This window comes from Abramis brama, assembly GCF_963993115.1.
Source record: "Abramis brama genome assembly, chromosome: 24".
NCBI lineage: Eukaryota > Metazoa > Chordata > Actinopteri > Cypriniformes > Leuciscidae > Abramis > Abramis brama.
The window spans coordinates 17,644,077-17,662,434 of NC_139986.1; the positions used below are offsets into that span (position 1 = coordinate 17,644,077).

The 18,358-nt window shown below is 38.0% G+C and overlaps 2 protein-coding genes across 7 annotated transcripts in view; both read right to left on the reverse strand.

Annotated features, from left to right (window-relative positions):
* The window catches only part of atp8a2 (ATPase phospholipid transporting 8A2), a 57,112-nt gene extending 46,830 nt beyond the window's left edge, over positions 1–10,282 (reverse strand). For 2 of the 6 annotated variants that reach the window (XM_084102096.1, XM_084102100.1), the window contains exon 1: positions 10,024–10,221. In XM_084102096.1, coding sequence (XP_083958222.1) covers positions 10,024–10,066 — 43 coding nt within the window. In that variant the 5' untranslated portion in view covers positions 10,067–10,221. Of the gene's footprint in view, positions 1–5,010; positions 5,113–10,023 lie in introns of all 6 variants that reach the window. The other 4 variants (XM_084102094.1, XM_084102098.1, XM_084102095.1 and 1 more) reach the window with 4 other exon arrangements.
* An 882-nt stretch (positions 10,283–11,164) lies between these two features.
* On the reverse strand, positions 11,165–18,113 carry rnf6 (ring finger protein (C3H2C3 type) 6). Its single transcript, XM_084102145.1, has 4 exons — positions 18,017–18,113; positions 16,483–16,638; positions 16,107–16,220; positions 11,165–15,066 (listed from the first exon to the last, which is right to left on the reverse strand). Exons 2-4 carry the CDS (start codon positions 16,622–16,624, stop codon positions 13,232–13,234), a joined length of 2,091 nt encoding a protein of 696 aa, XP_083958271.1. The 5' UTR covers positions 16,625–16,638; positions 18,017–18,113; the 3' UTR covers positions 11,165–13,231.
* Positions 18,114–18,358: the final 245 nt, after the last annotated feature.

Consider the following 18,358-nt stretch of genomic DNA (forward strand, 5'->3'; position numbering starts at 1 on the left):
GGCCAAAGAATCAGGATTGACACACTTTTCATCATGCATCACATCTCCCGCACTTTCATTTTCTCTTTCCTATATACTTATTCTTCCAATCCCAAACTCAGCCATTCAATCTTAAAGATCGATACAAGACCCATGAGATGTGGCTTAAAAGTTTATTCAGCAACAGATGAAAGCTTCAGTTACTCACTAATGGCCAGACCGGCAGACACTTTGTACCTGATAAACATCACAGAACCATGGAATCAGCAACACACTGGTAAATTATGTGCAGTACATAGACTGGACACAACACTTTCATAAAGGACACGCAGGCCCTGGTTAAGATTATCAACAAGTACTCAATTCACAAGTTTCCCAACATGTGCTGATAAAACTGGGAAGCTAAGAGCTGCACTGACTTTTGCCCTCAGATAAAGTCCAAGAAAGAAACAATATCGTTCCGTTTTCGTGCGACTAAATCACACCCAAACACTGTCAACAATTGATGAAGAAAAGTATGGCACAACATTTCAGCTCAAAACATGATTGAACACTTGATTTCCAAATATAAAAAAAGATATCCTTACAAAAACGTAAGAATATTTTAATTTCTTTCTGCATCTGCGAGACGCAATATTCATTTAATTTACATTATATATATATATATATATATATATATATATATATATATATATATATCACTGAGTTTGACCCTAGGCCCAGCATGGGGTGAGTGAGGAGATTTGGCCATCCGCCAGGTTTTCACCACTAAAAAGCAGCATGCTTTTAAATTATGAATAGCCCTGGGTTGCATTATTCATCCCAATGCCTTTGTAACCGTGCTCACTTTACCCAACGCATTCTCTTATACCTGCATGCATTCATTCAGCGGGCCTCTCTTATTCCATGCAATATCACTGCACATCTCTCCGTCTGTATTATACTACTCTGATTAGTCAGACTTTGGTCGTGCTGTTCAAATGGGTGTCAAATTCCTCTATTGTCTAGAATTTACTGCTACGGCAACACAATGGCAGTGGAATGGGTTCAAGAGGACAGTGAACCAGCAAATCTTTATAGTGGTACAGAGGTCATTCAGACAACCAAACAAAATCCAAAGAAAGAAAATATGACATGCTCAACGAGGCTCTTCATTTGCAAACTGAGTGCATACAGCTACAATCTCCCACTAATGGGCGAGTTATTTATTCAATCCTACGGCAAGTATTTAAACATATCAGTGCTGAAACCTCTAATAAATGTAAAGTTTTTGTGATTTCTGAGGGTAAAGTAAAAATTAATAAATGTGATTTTTGACTGAATATTAACAAAGGCACCCTCATGTCGTTCCTACAACAAAATTGTCTTTCTTTCATGGAAAACCGTGAATAGCAAGCATTGCTGTCTCTGTTTGTCCTCGGTCATTATCAAATTTTGGTGACAAATCTGTCCCTTGACTTTTCAATTATGAAAAAGATTTCATAGAGACTTTAAATATATAAAAGGCATAATGTTATGTTTATTAAATACTATGAAATTGACTTTTTATTTAAGTATATTAAGTGTCCGTATGGATGGATCATTTTGCTTAAAGCTTAAAATACGTAAGAATATAACTTAAAATGCTTGTCCCTTGATTTTTTTTCTTTTTTGTTCTGTTCTCAATGTTAAAACTTAAAAATTTGTAAAACTCTTAGGTCAAAGTTCACAGTAAGAAGAGGTTGCTCAAATCAGTTCATTAAAATGCTATTGGTTTTACATTGTTTAATGTTTGTGTGAAAGATTTTCATAGAAAAATATTTGTATGTAAATAATACATTTATTATAGTCTGATTAGAAGTATTTTGACACCATTTGACAGTCTGATTTGAAGTATTTTTTAAATTACATTTACTTAATGTGTGAAATAAACAATAAAATTCAGGCTGTCCTTCCTTATTAATAGCAATAATGCCAATGTCAATGTTAATAAATACTTACCATCAACTTATAAGGGAGAAAAATGAACTGAACCAGTATTTTTGGAAAATCAACAAAATTTGAATTTTTTTTGAAGAATGACCCTGCTGTGATGACTTGTGCTTTTCAGCGTTCTGATCATCTGGAGATAAGATACACTATCTAAGTTCTTTTTCCCTTTAAACCTAATGATGCATATTCAATGTCACGCTAATTAAATAATTAAAGCATTCTAATAAACCAATGAGGATCGATTTTATGTGGATCTATCCTAAATGTGGCATCGGTGTCAGAAGTATCAATATTTCAGGACCGATCCGCCCATCCCTTGTTCCCACATGCTCACGTGTGGCCGCTCCACCAGAAGTCCAGAAACCCTTTACCTACAGAGCCCCTCCTAGACCTGTTGCGCCCTCGGCGTGGCATGTTGGTCCCGTAGCCAAGGTGACCCACAGGTCCTGGTGGCCCCCAAGGGGAACGGGGGATGTGTTCGTAGCCTGGGTCGCTATGCCGATGGAAAAGGGTGAATGAGGAACGAAAGCCTCTTACAGGCACAGTGACCAGGGAAGGTAATCCTCTTTCTGTCAGCTCTGCAACTTCACCTGTATCTAATCCTGACCGGGGTTTATCCCGGAGCGCAGGTGAGATTGTTCACTTACACCACCAGGCACGTCAGCCACCCGTAACCTCATGCACAAGCCATGCAAGCGTCACAATCTGACCCCTGGCTTACTAACTAGCATCAACACCAAAAGGACTGTTATTTCTGTAATGCATTGCATGCATTTTGGTGCATCCCTTGACGCATACCATGTCTGTGTGGGGTCATTCATACAGTTTGGTGGATTTTATGTCCTCATGAAACAGTACATATTTTGCTGATCAACTTTTCATGCCACATGGTTTTCCATGCATAGAATGATTAGTACCTAAGAATAATTATATATATATATATATATATATATATATATATATATATATATATATATATATATATATATATATATATATATATATATATATATATATAAAAAAACTCAACTTCACTTTGAAATCAAGGTTACATGTATATTTTTAAACTAGCAATTTTGAGCATTAGTGTGCAAATTCTTTGACATAAAAAACATAATTGTTGTGATACATATATTTTAAAGGTGTAAAACCATTCCAGTACACCCTGTTATAGTGCTACTTGCCCTTTAAAATCTTAAGCACATATGCTAAATCACATGACTTACTAGAAGAGACATCATTTCCTTGGAGGAAAAGCATCAACAAAGGCTGCATCCGAAATCGTATACCTTCCCTACTATAAAGAAGGCGAAAAACAGTATGTGACAAAATAATGTCCGAATTCACAATACTCATAAAAGAGTATATGCAAAAAGTACCCAGATAACCTACTTCTTTTGAGATTCTAAAGTGCGCATGCGATGGACACTTTACTATCCCATGAGGCCACGGGAGAGGATTTGGACAGGAGCCGACATAAAGAATCATGGCTAGGGAAAAGTTTTGTACTCTCAGCAATAAGAACGTTGAATTCACAGAATGCCTCATTTATTTACTGTTAATGTTTTTTTTGCAATATGCAATTATATGTACAAAATTCTGTGGTATGTGCATGTTATGCGTGTTGAATGTTGCTCCTGGAACAGTCTATGAAAACAAATTTCCTATCGAGGACAATAACGAATTAATCTGAATCTGATTTGTCAATGGCAGTGAAGTGACATAACTGATGCTGTTAGGTCACATGAGAATGACAACATGGCGAATGTAGTACGTCCAGATTACATTCATACTACACACATTCATACTAGAACATACTTTTTAGCGGTCATGAAGTAATTACTTATTCAAAATAAGTACACTCTCAGAAAAAAAGGTACAAAAGCAGTCACTGTGGCGGTACCTTTTCAAAAGGTACACCTTCGTACCTAAAGAGTACATAGTCCCTCAAAGGTACATATTGGTACCAAAAGTGTACATATTAGTACCTAAATGGTACATATTAGAACCCTTTTGAAGGGTACTGTCCCAGTGACAGCTTTTGTACCTTTTTTTCTGAGAGTGTACCTACTCAAGAAAGTATGTGATTTTGGATGCAGCCAAAGTATTAGCAAAGACTTTAGATATACAAAGACGGTGCTCTCATATTACTAAGCCCTGCTTTCTAAATAAAAGAATTGGTCAATTCTTTGCCTCACTGCAGCTGCCTGAAGAAGCTCCAGATGTGCTTATGAATGCACATGCGCATTGGCTGGTCCAGCCTGAGAAAATGTGTTGGGGTTTTTTTGTCATGATTTGAACATTTAGAAACCAAATTTATGAGATGTTTGTTGTCAGATTTCATTGGTGATTTCAAATATGAAATTTAATCGTAAGCTTGGTGAATAGCTTTGGAGAATTTGATGTTTCCCAATTCAAAGAGACAGGAGCTGTACTTGCATTAATGAAATAGCTGCCCGAGAGGCGTTTCAAAGATGGCCGCCGAGTTAATAGACTTGCCTTAAATGGACTTTGGTTGAACGCACTTTAAAATAGCGGCGGTGCTTATAGTGCTTAGGGAAGCCCAAGTCAAAAAAAATGTCTCTACCTCATTTTTAGAATACTTATCTAAAAGCATAAAACATGTCCACCACCCTGTTGTGTCAATTTATACTGGACATAAAAATGTTTATTTTCCAATTTGATTTTATGTGTCAATTAAAATTCTTCCTAAATGTTAATCTTCTGCTAGCATATATTTCCTAGCTAGTAATGGGCTTCATTATAGCTTAAATGTTCACAAATTTTCAGAATTCAGAATTATTAGGTTATAGCCTGGGCTTGACCAGTGAATAATGGTCAAGAAAAAAGAATAATTGAATTATTAAAAAGTTTTCAACAAACCTGCTCAGTCCAAAATTCACCAAACTGTAGGAATGACCCTGTGCATGAAAGAGTGCAGAGAACGTTAGCTGTATCAGTCTATCCATGCAGTGTGGGCTGAAGGAAGAGTGGCTTCATGCTCCTGTGAGGCTCCAAGCAGTAGCGAAGGGCAGCGGCCCGCTTGGGCAGGGCACTCACTTTTCTCAAACCTGTCTGCCAGATGGGAGCACATGTTGGATCCCACGGGCTGGTCCTGCCGGAGGGGGGAGTCCTGGCTAAGAGGGGTCAACACTAACTGTTCTGGAGGAGCCCAACAAGAGTTGCCATAAGAAAGAAACAACACAAGATATCAAGTCAGTAAGACCATAGAGCAAAACACTCTTAAAAATGAGCTTTTGGGGATCAGAAATGGTGTTCGATACAAGCATTACTATGCAAAAGAAAGCTTTCTTAATAGAAATAGCTTTTTGTAGCGTAAAGGGACTTTCGGCATGTCAAAAAATGTCTTGTAATCTTGTTGGTTATATACAAAAAGGCTGTTGGATAAAATATATTATCTTTACCATGCTGGCTTCCATTTGCCTCCTTTAAGATATATATTAATATATACCAATAATATTCCTCATTAGACAACACAAAACAAGAAAATTTTCTCACTCTCCAACGGTCACTCTTTCATTGTGTTTGGTTCTCATTTTAGGACTTGTTTGCATCCTGTTTCTTTTGTCCTTCCCGCCATCATTGGTTTCCATGGTTATTCATTAATTAGCTCACCTGTTTGTATTCAGATTGTTATCGTGTGTGTATTTATACTCTTCAGTTCCTTTTGTTCATTGGTCTGGTGTTGACTGAGTGTTAATACTCACTGTTACGTTGCTTTATCGTGCCGGGATATCTGCTTTTTGTTTATTTTGATGAAAGTATTACCTTATTCATACTTTCATCATCTCCTCATCTTCCTCTTTGGACTCTACACGTTACACTAACATGATAAACCACTCTGGTACATGAAATAAAAAGGGCACAGCTTCGTTAAATGTGTGCTGACTTCCCTTTTCAGTTCAAAATAGAATTTAAAAATAAAATTCATAAGTAAATGTACGTTTATTTTGGCATATTCGTTTACTCTAATGTAATTCTCAATTTTTCTTGCTCTAACATGATAAACCACCAGATACACGAAATAAAAGGGCACAGCTTCATTAAATATGTGCCGACTTCCCCTTTCAGTTCAATTTGTTGGACATAATATTCAAGAAATAGACTAAAAGTGTATGGCTACTGTGGTGCCTAATGCGACAAAGTATTATTCAAACTGGATTTATTATTATGTGAGTGAGCAGACTTGCTAAGGTTAATTAAATTAATTAAACAATTAGAAAATGTAAGGTTAAATAGTAAGTTGACTTAATATTTGTAATTTTTCTGTACATATTTGCACAAAACTCTGCTGAACACTGTAAAAAATGATCGTGATTTTAACAGTAAAAGACTGTAAAAATGCTACAGTGAAAATCTGTTAATTGGTTAACAGAAAGTTTCCGTACTATATACGGTAAATAACTGTGATAGATCTAATGGTACATTTAGTCATTGTATAATTTACAGTGAAAAATCGTAAATTGACATTCCCACAGTTCCCTGCGTGACACTTCACATTTGACGTATTTTTGTTGAAATAACTATATTTCATCATAGTTTTCTTAGTTTTTTTATAATCAGTTATGTACATTAGGGGTTTATGTTACATTTAATGTTGTTAAATTAATCTTTATTGTATTTTTAAAATTTCATGTGTGTTACCATTATGGTGTTTAATGTTTGTGTGAATGACACTGTGCACCTTCTGTATATTAATATTAATTTTCTTGTGGAAGTACTACTTGTGATGAGCTTTAAGTAATCATGTAACTCTCATTACTGCTGAGATTGTTGGTTTGTAAGTGTAATACTATGGTACAAAACAGATATTAATACTTCAATAGGTCGTATACCGTTATATCATATTACTGAAATCCAATGTTAAATATACATGTTTAAAATGTTAAATTTACATGTAACTCCGTAAGTATGTTTACGGTTTGATGTGTTTTTTACAGTATTGTTCTGGTAACCACAGCTGCCAGTTTTTTTCCGTAAAAACAACGGGATTTTTTTTACAGTGAATCTTTATTATGTAGATGGTAACACACAAGCTATACTATCAAAATAAAGGCATGGATAGGAATGTTATACTAATGGAATGCTACATCTTTAGAGCTTAAAGCAATGAATGATATAAGCAAAAATAGTTTTAAGCTCTGTCTTAATCGTTTCATGTATTGCATTTGCAATCATATTTTAATGTAGTTCTATACCTTTAATTATTTTAAAACAAGAAGAATCGTTTGACTAAGCATTCTTGTGTATAAAGTCTTGATCTGAATTCTAATTCGGACTTGTGATGCAGCCGGAATCATAATGACACCATGTTCGTTCGTTGGCCAAGAGAAGAACTGCCCCCCCTACATTCTCCATTCTGTCACTAAACTTACATGTGATTTTTTTTACTTTATTTTTTTAAATTGTATGAATTATATTTTTATTTACTTGCATCATGAAGAAAGCTGTGTTTATTTCATATAAAGTTTTATAATTTGATGTAAATAAAAACGCTGTCATCTGCATTCAGTCTGTTTAATATGATATATATCTGTTCAATGTGATATATATATATATATATATATATATATACATATACATGTATTTAATGTTAAAATGTATAAAGAAATCATCTTACTTTTCCGCTCTATAATTTAAGCATTTAATTAAAAGTAACCGAGCAATCAGTCTCCTACCTCTGGAATGGACCATGAGCGACACGTTTACAGATGCTGCCCTCATGTGGCCTTTAAACTGATGCACAGAAACACTACAGTCACTAAAACAGGGTCCTTAGACAAACCATATTGTTTTGTGCCATTAATAGAGTATTTTCATTTGTCAAATGACCAAAAAGTTTTTAAAAGGACTTCAGATGACGCAAACTCTGAATCAACATGCACCAATGCTACAATTTTCTATATGTCATAATCATTTGTTAACAAACAAGTATTCATTACTTCAATGAGCTCATTGTTTCTGCCTTAAATCATTACATTGTTTAAATTAGTACATTTTTAGCTAACTGTGATTTGTATATGTACATTTTTGAAATACATAACTTAGACAGTTACCTGTGGACTCATGCAGTTTCTGTAAAGCTGCTTTGAAACCATGTGTATTGTGAAAAGCGCTATACAAATAAATGTGAATTGAATTGAAATGTGAACACTATGCACTTGATTGGACAAGCATGCTTTTTTGCTGATATAGTTTTCAATTGTCCCATTTCCTAACTCATACATAAACTGAGCATATGGAGAGCAAAGTCGACAGAAAACAGCTGTCAGTCATCTGTTGAGATGAGCAGAACTAAGTGGATTACTGACCTTTCTACTTACAATTACAGCAAACGGCTTTCTTGTATGAATGGCTTCTGAAAGATAATTCTTCAAGGCATATAAGACGGATTAAAGATTTCCAGAAAAAGCCCAAATGCAACTTTAAACTCAATCTAACTGATAAGACAACCCAGAGTCACACGTATACGTTTCACAGAATTGAAAATTAGGGTTACCAAGTACGTCCCCGGCCCTGCATGTTAATTCTGGAACGTGCTGGGTTAGAGCAGGGCAGGCCAAACAAACGCTCTGAACAAACGTTCAGTGTATTCCACAATGCATATGTGTCAGTCAGTCAAAAAGACGGCGTCATCACCCCACAAAGCTCTGCCGAATAAACACATGCAGGAAAAGAAACAAGCTGCCAAAACACTCTGCAATCTCTCAAGTCTGCCACCAACATTCAAATCTCAAGAGCAATGTACTTGCGATGTACTCTTGGCCACTGTTCGGTGCAGTAAATTGACGTCTGGAGAATGATATATACAAGCTTTTACTTAGATTTGTAATAATACTAATTGTCTCAATGGCTCATTTTCATTCAGAACAGACTGCAATGTTGCAGTCCTTGGATTTTAATCTTGCACTGCACGTATTTAGAAAGCAATGCTTTCTTGCATAAAATTTTCTTGCTAAAATAAAAAACTAATTTTTACTAATAACAATGATAACAATCTTTTTATTTCAACTCTATAGTGCAAGCATTTTTAAAGCAATGCTTTCTTGCACCAAAAGGACCTCATTGCTAAAATCAAAAACATTATTTTACAAATAATAATCAGTATGTGTTTTTTTAAGTATATTGCTTGGGAAAAAAAAGTCTACATTATTATATTATAACTTCTTTGTAATTGTGCATTTTGTTTTATACCATTCAAGACTTTACAGAGTTTAAACTCAATATTAATGATATAAATTCAAAGGGATCTTAGTGATTTTGTTGGTAGATTTTTTTTTTTTTTTTTTTTTTTTTGTGGTTGATTTTTTTTTTTTTTTTACAGTGCATAATTAAAAGAAATGTTAAAAATGCTTTTATTTATTTGAAGATTTGTAATGAAATTGAGTGACTAAAAATTGCTAGTGTCAGAATACTTCAAATATTTAAAGATAAACCTTATAACTATAACTATACAGTCTGTACCTGCTATATGACAATATCTAATATAAATGATATTTTACTTAAATGTAAAATAATTAATAAAAAGGTCAATAGGCCTACTTTACTCGGGCACACATGACCTCAACAGGTGAGGTAGACCTGTCTATGAGCTTACAAAGTTAGATCGCTTTAAACAGTCACGTGATGAGCTAAATAACCACTAATAGGGGAGTTTCTCTCTCAAAGGTCAAAGCAGATCTGGATAAGATTAATTGTAACCGCATCACAGCTTATCTCTGAAGAACAGTTGACCCTACTCATCTCCTCCGCCAACTGGTAGGAAACAGAACCTGGTAACCCATCTGTTTACACAGCGAAAATGACAGGTCACCTGCAAGAGAGCGTCACCAACCGGGACAGGTGGAAGATAACTGATGCTGGACGATCACAACATGACCTTCCTTTTCTAATATATAATTAATAGTGTATATAAAGTCTACAATAACGAATAATTTACACATAAAGTAACATCCGAATATCCAATGGTAGGCAACAACAACATAGCACCGAAGAAAACACACGCGTAAACAGTTCCAATATACGTCGCCCATGTCGGCAGATTATGCTTACCTCCCTCGCTGTGGATCTTCTTCGACCGTCTGTTGAAATACATTCTGCACGCATGTGTGGAGCTTCCAGCAGCGGGAGCGAGATGATGGCATTCGCATACTCACGCCTCAGCGGGTGTGTGCGGGACCGAGGCGCAGGGATGCGGTGTTTGATGGAAGTAACATAGTTCCTGATGATGGGTCACCCTCAGCCGCGCGCACTGTGCCGGGCGCGCGCTCCTGCCATCCTGCTGATCCGTCCCAAATGCACAGACGAATCCGCGCGCGCTCCGTCATCAGATCCCGCCTGGACACTTTAAGCTGTCCATTTGGCCCTTATATGGTCTGGTCTTCAACAGTCTTATTCAACTACTAATATATGTACATTATCGTTTATATTAATATTCTACTTTAGAGTATTTTATTTGGTTTATTTGGTTTACTTTACCCTGATTTAATAATTAGCCATTTTTACCTTTGACACCGCATTGCTTAAAGGTGGCCTTATGGATTCATATTTAATTATGTATGTTTTAATATATATTTCTGCCTTAAAATCTATTTATATAGACTACCATTCAAAAGTCTCATGCTCACCAAGGCTGCTTTTATTTGATGAAAAACAAAACTTGTAGTTTTCTATTTTAATATAATTCCAAATGTAATTTATTCCTGTGATGGCAAAGCTGATTTTCATCAGTAAACACAGTATTGAAAGTATTGAATATTAATATAAACAACAGTTTGTCTTTGAATGAGACTGTTGAAGAAAATCAACTGTTATACAGTTATAAAAATAAAATACTCTAAAGTTGAATATTAATATAACTGTAAAAAATTTATTTTAACATGGCAATTTAAATATATTAGTAATTGAATGAGAATGTTGCAGACCAGGTGCTGATTAATATTTTTGTGGAAACAGTGACATATTTCAGGATTTATATATATATATATATATATTGATGAGTAGAAAGTTCAAAAGAACAGCATTAATTTGAAATAGAAATCTTTTGTAACATTATGAAAGTCTTTGCTGTCACTTTTGATCAATTGAACGCATCTTTGCTGAATAAAAATACTATGTGACCCCAAACTTGAGTGGAACTATACTGTATAAAACAAAGCATGTCTATCATTCCATTGTTAGGGAGCAGAGAAGAAAAAATCAATGTGTTTTATTTTATTACATAGTAACAGAATACATATTCTTCTGTTTCAGCATCACATTATAACATAATACATAGTCATAGCGCAATGATGTCCATTTTTCATCATTAAATATCTAAACTTCATGGCCAAAGATCCCCCACTCGCAGCCACACATCAGCTCAAAAACCATTCTGTTCCATTCAGCAATATACACACACATTTGCTACACACATACTTACAATTCACTCTTCTTATATAACACACATCCTCACAACATACAGACAAAATAAAGGGATATTTTAGTATACAAGAAAACAATAACATCGAGGACAGGTGTCGAATAACAGATTCTGTCATTGTTTTAATCGAGATCCTGAAACATAAGCAGACATCTATTGTACATTGAGGAAAAGTGTACCTTGGAAAGACGCAAGATACCACTACATTCATGATCTTTCATTCAGAAGTCCTACTTCACGCTCTGCCTCACATGGGGAACGAGCAACACTGCATTAAGGGGACAAAATGGTGACTCAGAGCAAACAGGGCTGTCAGACAAGGCCATAAGTGAAACCATTGTATGCTTAAATACTGAGGGAAGGTAAACAGGGCACAACGTGTCTGCGATACGGAGCATGTGATGAGAAGAACTTTAGAAATAGCTAAACGTGAGGGTAAAAGTAGGAAAACAACAAAAACACAGGTATGTTATACTATAATATTGAACCATCATTCAATATCTTTCATTGCCTCCTTGTACCATTGAATCACCCTGGAAGAAGTCTGGCCTTTGACAGGCTCGAATGTACTGCCTTATAGTGCGGCGGCTGACAAGTGCTTTCAAGTGATAATCAATTTCAGCTTTTCATTTAAATATTGTGAACTATGTGCAGGGCGTTGACAGGGTTTATACTCGGGTACAAATCAAGCATGCACTTACTAGCTCATACAAAATCATATAATCTGATCGGCTCTCCAAAACTGTTGTTCAAATGCAAATGGCTTGTTCTCATTAGACATGTAATGACACTCAAAGCATATTCAGTCCATTGGAAAAATAATGACCACGCTTAAAAAATTGTGTTCTGTAGTGTTTATGGAGATGCTCATTGCCATTTCCCCGTAATATAAAGATGCAGATGCAGCTATTGGAATTTCAGTGACAAATTCATCTATGACCAGATGCATCATTCATATGCCATAACTATTCTTCTCGACCCCATCAAAAAAAATAAATCACACTAAAAACCTGCTTTGATTGAAAACGCATTTAAAAGTACACTGCCCAACATTAGGGAGCATTCACATGAAGGACTCATAGAGCTTCAAAACCGGTGGATTTCTCAGCAAGCGCTTAAAAGTAAAGGTTCCTTTTGAAAATGCAAATGAAACAGCATATGGTTCTTTCTACAATATGTCTTACTGTTAAAACCGAAACACAGACATTCATATATTTACATGTCCTTAAAGAGTTTTAAGAGGTTTATCCATTTTTTGAAGCCGCCAAACTTAAAATTTGTGAGACAGAATTATAGTGCAGTCACATGTAGCGAAATTTCATGGGCAAAAAAAAATGTCCATTGTAAATAGTGTAGAGATGTATGAAGCACCACTCACACAGAAGTCACTTTCAAACCAAGCAGCTTTCTGTTGGTCAACGTAGTAAATGCGTGACCAAGTTGAATCGGTTGAGACATTCGATTAGCAATCTTTTAGTTTCACCCTCACGAAATTGGATTTCGCCCATGAAAATTTGCTGAACATTGGTAAACGTGAATGCACCTGTAGCTGAAGTTAATATTCCTAACTCCGTTTGAGTTAGTCACGCCATCTGTTAATATGTCCACAAAGCAAATGGAGAATGGAAGAAGAGGAAGAAATGAAAACAAAAGGAGTCTAAAAAAATAAAGCTTTGTTAAATCTCTGCATTATAGTCTTTTTCTGCTTTTGGTTCTACCTTTAGCTTGAATAAAATGGATCTCAGAGAATGAAAACATTGAAGCACTATGTACAGGTTCCACCGAAGGTGGAAGAAGTGTCACTCGTTCAGTCCATTGATTGATAGCTACAGCCTAACATCATTCCTGATGGCTGGACAGAATAGGCTGCCTGCAGATGGGACAGGTGTTGTTTTCGGATAGCCAGCGATCGATGCAGTGGATGTGGAACTCGTGGGCACAGGGCAAGCGGCGCAGCTTGTTGCCCTGAGCGTACTCGTTGATGCAGACGCTGCAAGCGCGACCCTGCTCGCCCTCCATGTTGACCTGACCGTAAGTGCGTGTGACCAAATTGTCGATCTGTTCTTTGGTGAGACCCCGTGGGTGCTCCTCGTCTTCGTCTTCATTGAGAAGGAAAAAGTGCGCCAGCCTTAGGATGGGCAATGTGCCATTTTCCACCAGGTTGTTAGTGTCCCTGCTGCTAGGTCGTCCCTCCGGCCCAGTCCTGCTCACCCGCACTTGTCCTTCCTCCTCACCCTCCACTAAACCTTCTTGTGCCGATTCCACTCCGCCGTGGGCCGCACCGCCCTCTGCGCTACCGACGCGGTAAGCCTGGGCTCCGGCAGCAGGAGCGGAGTCCTGGTTGGGTGCCGCAGTTTCTGAGTCCGCTTCCGTCTCCATGAGGGAGCTAAGCTCACCGAAGCCGGTCATGATCTGACGCAGGATAGACCGCAGCGCCATGGAGCTGGGCTCGCCGAGGCCCGTTTCAGAAATGCGGCGCAGCGGGATGCGTATAGTGCTAACATAAGTGCGGATTCCCGCGCGTTCCGAGCGCGAGATGGTACGGCGGAAGCCGCCGCTGTCGCTCTCGAAGGTGACCGTGTTCTCAGCGGCCCGAGCACGAGAGCGAGTGCGGCTGGCGATGCTGTCTCTGTCCCGGTTCTCACCTGGCCTGATGCGCCGAACCTGGAGGTCCAGCATGATTGTGGGGTGGCGACGCACACCTCCAGCGCCTGACACAGGAGTCTCCCCCTCTTCCTCACCTGCCTCCGGAGGATCCGTAGGAGCAGCCGGCTCTGTGGCGGCCTCGCCCATCTCCATAGCAACAGCCGTACTTCCAGTGGACTCCACTGGGGCAGCGGTGCTACTATGGGTAGGGCTAACACTGGAGGCTGGGTTTCTGTCCAGGGGGGACCGGCTACGTCTCGAAGAGCGAGACAAAGCCCCACCTGCTCCCGCCGCCCGGCGCATGCGGCCACGTGAACGAGTCCTGCTGTTTCGTGTCTCACGGGTAGCTGGCGCCACCTGGGGGCCGGTCTGAGGCAGAGCGGTGGGGCAGTCCGGGCCTTCATTTCCATTCTGCCCCTCCTCTGTGTTAACCGAGGAGGTTGTGACCTGTATTTGCCCCCTTACGGCACTACCATCCTGCTCTTGTGACTGAAAAGCGAGTGGGGCCTGTGGAGGAGGAGAGCTTGGCAAAGAAGGCAAGTTCCTCCTCAAAACTGTGGGAGGAGCCTGTGAGGTCAGAGGCGGCGTTACAGGCGGAGTCGTGCTACTGCGAGTGCGGCGCATCGCGGCCCTCCTTCCCAGGGTGGGCCTGGCCGTAGAGTACGGCGTGGGGTGTTGAAGTGAGTAAGGTGCAGACCTTGAGGGGTTGTAAGGGGTCGTGGGTGCAGAGGCAGATGACACTGGGGGGGGAGGGGGAGGAGGAGGAGGAGGGGGAGGAGGCGGCGGCATTGGGAGTTCAGTCGGGTCAGGGGTGTCGCTGTGTTCTCCAGGCTCGGGTTGCTCGTGGTTGATGTTGATCTCAAGACTGAAGCGGAACTCGCCGCTGTTGGGGTTGGTGCGACTGACGGCGCGCCAAGTTTGGTTTCCACTCTGTCCGCTACGTGTGGCATTTCCTGTCCGCCGAAATGTGTTCAACCACTCTAGCAGAGAGTCTCCATTAGACGTCTCAGCACCTGGCTCGACTGGACCTGGAAAAGAAAGATTATATTATAAAAGTCATATAAATATTGATGAATACAAAAGTAATTAATAAAACATTTCACATTCATTCGGTTTGTTTTTACTTGCAAAACCTAATTTGATTCCTTGATATTTTAAGATTCACAGATGTATCACAATTCTGAATCAATAAAAAAAAAAATCTACATTTTAATTCTGATTAATTCTGATTATTAAAAAGTATTCAGAGGACAAACCATTACATTACAAATAATGTGTTATATAATAAGTGTTGCAAATTTTTTACAGCCAAGGGCAAAAAAAACTATATTAGTTATTGTTTAAAAGTGGCAGTAAAGACATTTATAATGTTACAGACATTTTTACTTGAAATAAATATTGTTCTTTTGAACTTTCTATTCATCAAAGAATGCTGAAAAAAAATCAGTTTCCATTCAAATATTAAGCAGTAAAACTTAATAATAATAAATGTTTCTTGAGCATCAAATCAGCATGTTAGAATGATTTCTGAATGATCATGTGACACTGAAGAATGAAGTAATGGCAGATTCATCAGGAATAAAATACATTGTAAAATAGAAAACAGTTCTTGTAAATTGTAATAATATTTTACAATATAACTGTTTAAACTGTATTTTTGATCAAAACAAATGCAGCCTTGGTGAGCAAAAAAAGAAAGAAAAAAAACGTACCGACCACAAACTTTTAACGGTAATGTATATTTACACAAGAATCACAATCGTGGACTGACAACAACAGTTTATGTTAACTCTGTCTGACAATACATTTCTGCCAGCTTCATTCTATTTCTATTGGTGGGTTAGATCAGATGTTTTAGTATGGCTGCATAATGCTATATATCTTCACAACCCAAAGATTTGGGCCCCTACACTGTAGCTAAAAATGCAGATGCATCTTGAATGGTTTTGTAATTGCACTGTGACTGCCTGTGAAGCATTTCTTTTATACAAAACAAGCTGATTATTCAAATTAAAATGATTAGTGCAGCTTAGCAACAGAATTCGAAAGCATTCCTCCGCGTCCTCACCGCTACTGCCCTCGGCCTCACTGCTCTGTGGGCGGGGTTCAGGGCGTGGCTGAGATGACACTCGCTCCTTCGCACCATCCAGACGCTGCCTCAGCTCTTCTGCTGTGACTTCACCTGTAATCAAAGACACACCTTATGTAAGTTCCATATCTATTGTTCATTTGAGTAAACGGCTCAGTTTAGGAATTTCCTCATGCTTTAAATTTTATTTTTCAGTGTAAGGGTAAGAAACTTTGATAAGAAACATACATAAAAATTAATAATCTAAATATAACAATGCAACAAAGACAATTTACTGAATATAAGACGTGTATTGGCCTATGTGCCATAAACAAGGTGTGCATCTTTCATATGGCTGGATTTGGTGTGTTCTTACCAGGTGTTCCCAGAAGATTGCTGTCTCTCATTAGTCTGTACTCCTCCTCACTCAGTTCATTAATGAAGTGATAGTATGCCTCCTCCCGCCGAAGCCGCTCCGCTTGACGATGACGTTCGTCTCGGCCGCCGGGAGGGTCCATCACCACAGAAACCGCTGCTCACAGATATGGCAAAGACAAAAAAAAGGAATCACAATTACTCTTAAATAGATACTTAAGCTACCTGGTTATGGCTTTATCTCTGTTTAGTTCTATGGTGTAGTTTACATTTGCAATTTTCTTATAAATGTCAACCTAATATAAAGTAGATTATGCATAACCTGTTCATGGACTTTATTATTAACATTATCATCTATGTTTATAAGGGAACGTGTAAAATCTTTGGTCCTTTAACTGATCACCATTTATTTTAAGCGTTTCCATTTTAATCACATTTGATTAATTTTACAATGCCATGAGTACAATGCCATGTAGTGTCTCAATATAAATCTATTAAAGATCCATGCATAATAATTCCAAACAAATAAGCAAATGAGCAAAAAGCTGATTTCAATAGAGTATAGTATTATTAATACAGATAGACATAATCACTTAAAAGTGTCTCATGTCAACTACTCCTCTTCAATAAAAACACAAAGACAGCAATATAAATGCATCATTATAGACCCTGCTAATTATCAGTTTACCCTAATGATATCATGGTCAATAATAATGTAGAAGCTAGCTCCATATACAAATCCATGATACTGAAAAAGCAAGAAAATGTACTTTCAACATATCGCTAGATTTATGTAAAGAGAACCTGAGACATAAACTTCTCTGTCTAAAACAGCCACCATTAAGAGACAGCACGACAAAATGAACGCCTCAGAAAGGCAATCCGTAAATCCTTCATGTGGAAGCAAAACAGCTTTGACACATGTTGAAAACACACCGAGGGCGACGTGACGTTGATAATAGTGTAAAATAAATTCATATAAATAACACCCCAGTCATTTCAAACAATCTTGCTGCTCTGTAATAATACAGTAGGCCACAGACAACACCGCAGAACAAGCCAAGCACCAAAACTGACGCTGTCAGCCTCACAACCAATCAGCGTCCGAGAAGCGATGACTGACAGCCAGACGGCCCACTCAGCATCGCTTAGAGGAGGGACATGACAAAGAAAAAGTCGGGCTCCATGTCAGCTAGCAACCTATCCCAGAGACAATAAAAAGCCTAGGCTAGCACTCTACACAGGGTGAAATTAATATCTGAAATTTGTCATTAAACTGTCACCATCGTCTGTCATCGGGCAAACGCAAGTCATGCGGCAGAGCGAGCTGTCATTTTAAATGCGCAACACCTTTGATGGTGTCGACAGATTGCTGACAGGCTAACTGTGGGCCAATGAAAGGTTTAGATCATTATTTTGACAACATAAGGAAAAATGTCAATGACGCAAGAATGTAACAAAATATGTCATATAGTAACACTGTCCAGAATGAGAACAAAATAAAAAAACGAAGCTGGTAATAGATGTGTAAGTACCTGAAACAGCAGCTGTAATATGGACGAGTTCTCTTTCCTCTCCGCTCTGATTACAATGTAGCCAAGATGGGACCAACGGAGCTACACAAACAACTGCCCGGACAACTACCATGTGCGCAAAGCCAGTTCCCACAGTAATACAGCCATAACACTATGATAATAACGATATTAATAACATTTGTTTAGCACATTTTTTTGTTGTTGAAATTTTTTCTTCAATCCTTAAAGTAGCTGAAAAAAAGGAATGTCCCAAAAATATTCTCTAAAATTATAATAAAATTATAATCAATGCAATATACAGTATATAGATTAACCCCCTGTAAAAATGTTCATTATACATAT

Coding starts and splice junctions, on each gene's coding strand:
- rnf6 (XM_084102145.1), bottom strand. CDS start 16,624: ATGGACCCTCCCGGCGGCCGAGACGAACGTCATCGTCAAGCGGAGCGG. Junction 16,221..16,482: donor CAATCTTCTGGGAACACCTG/GTAAGAACACAC, acceptor CTTTGATTACAG/GTGAAGTCACAGCAGAAGAG. Junction 15,067..16,106: donor TGAGGCCGAGGGCAGTAGCG/GTGAGGACGCGG, acceptor TTTCTTTTCCAG/GTCCAGTCGAGCCAGGTGCT.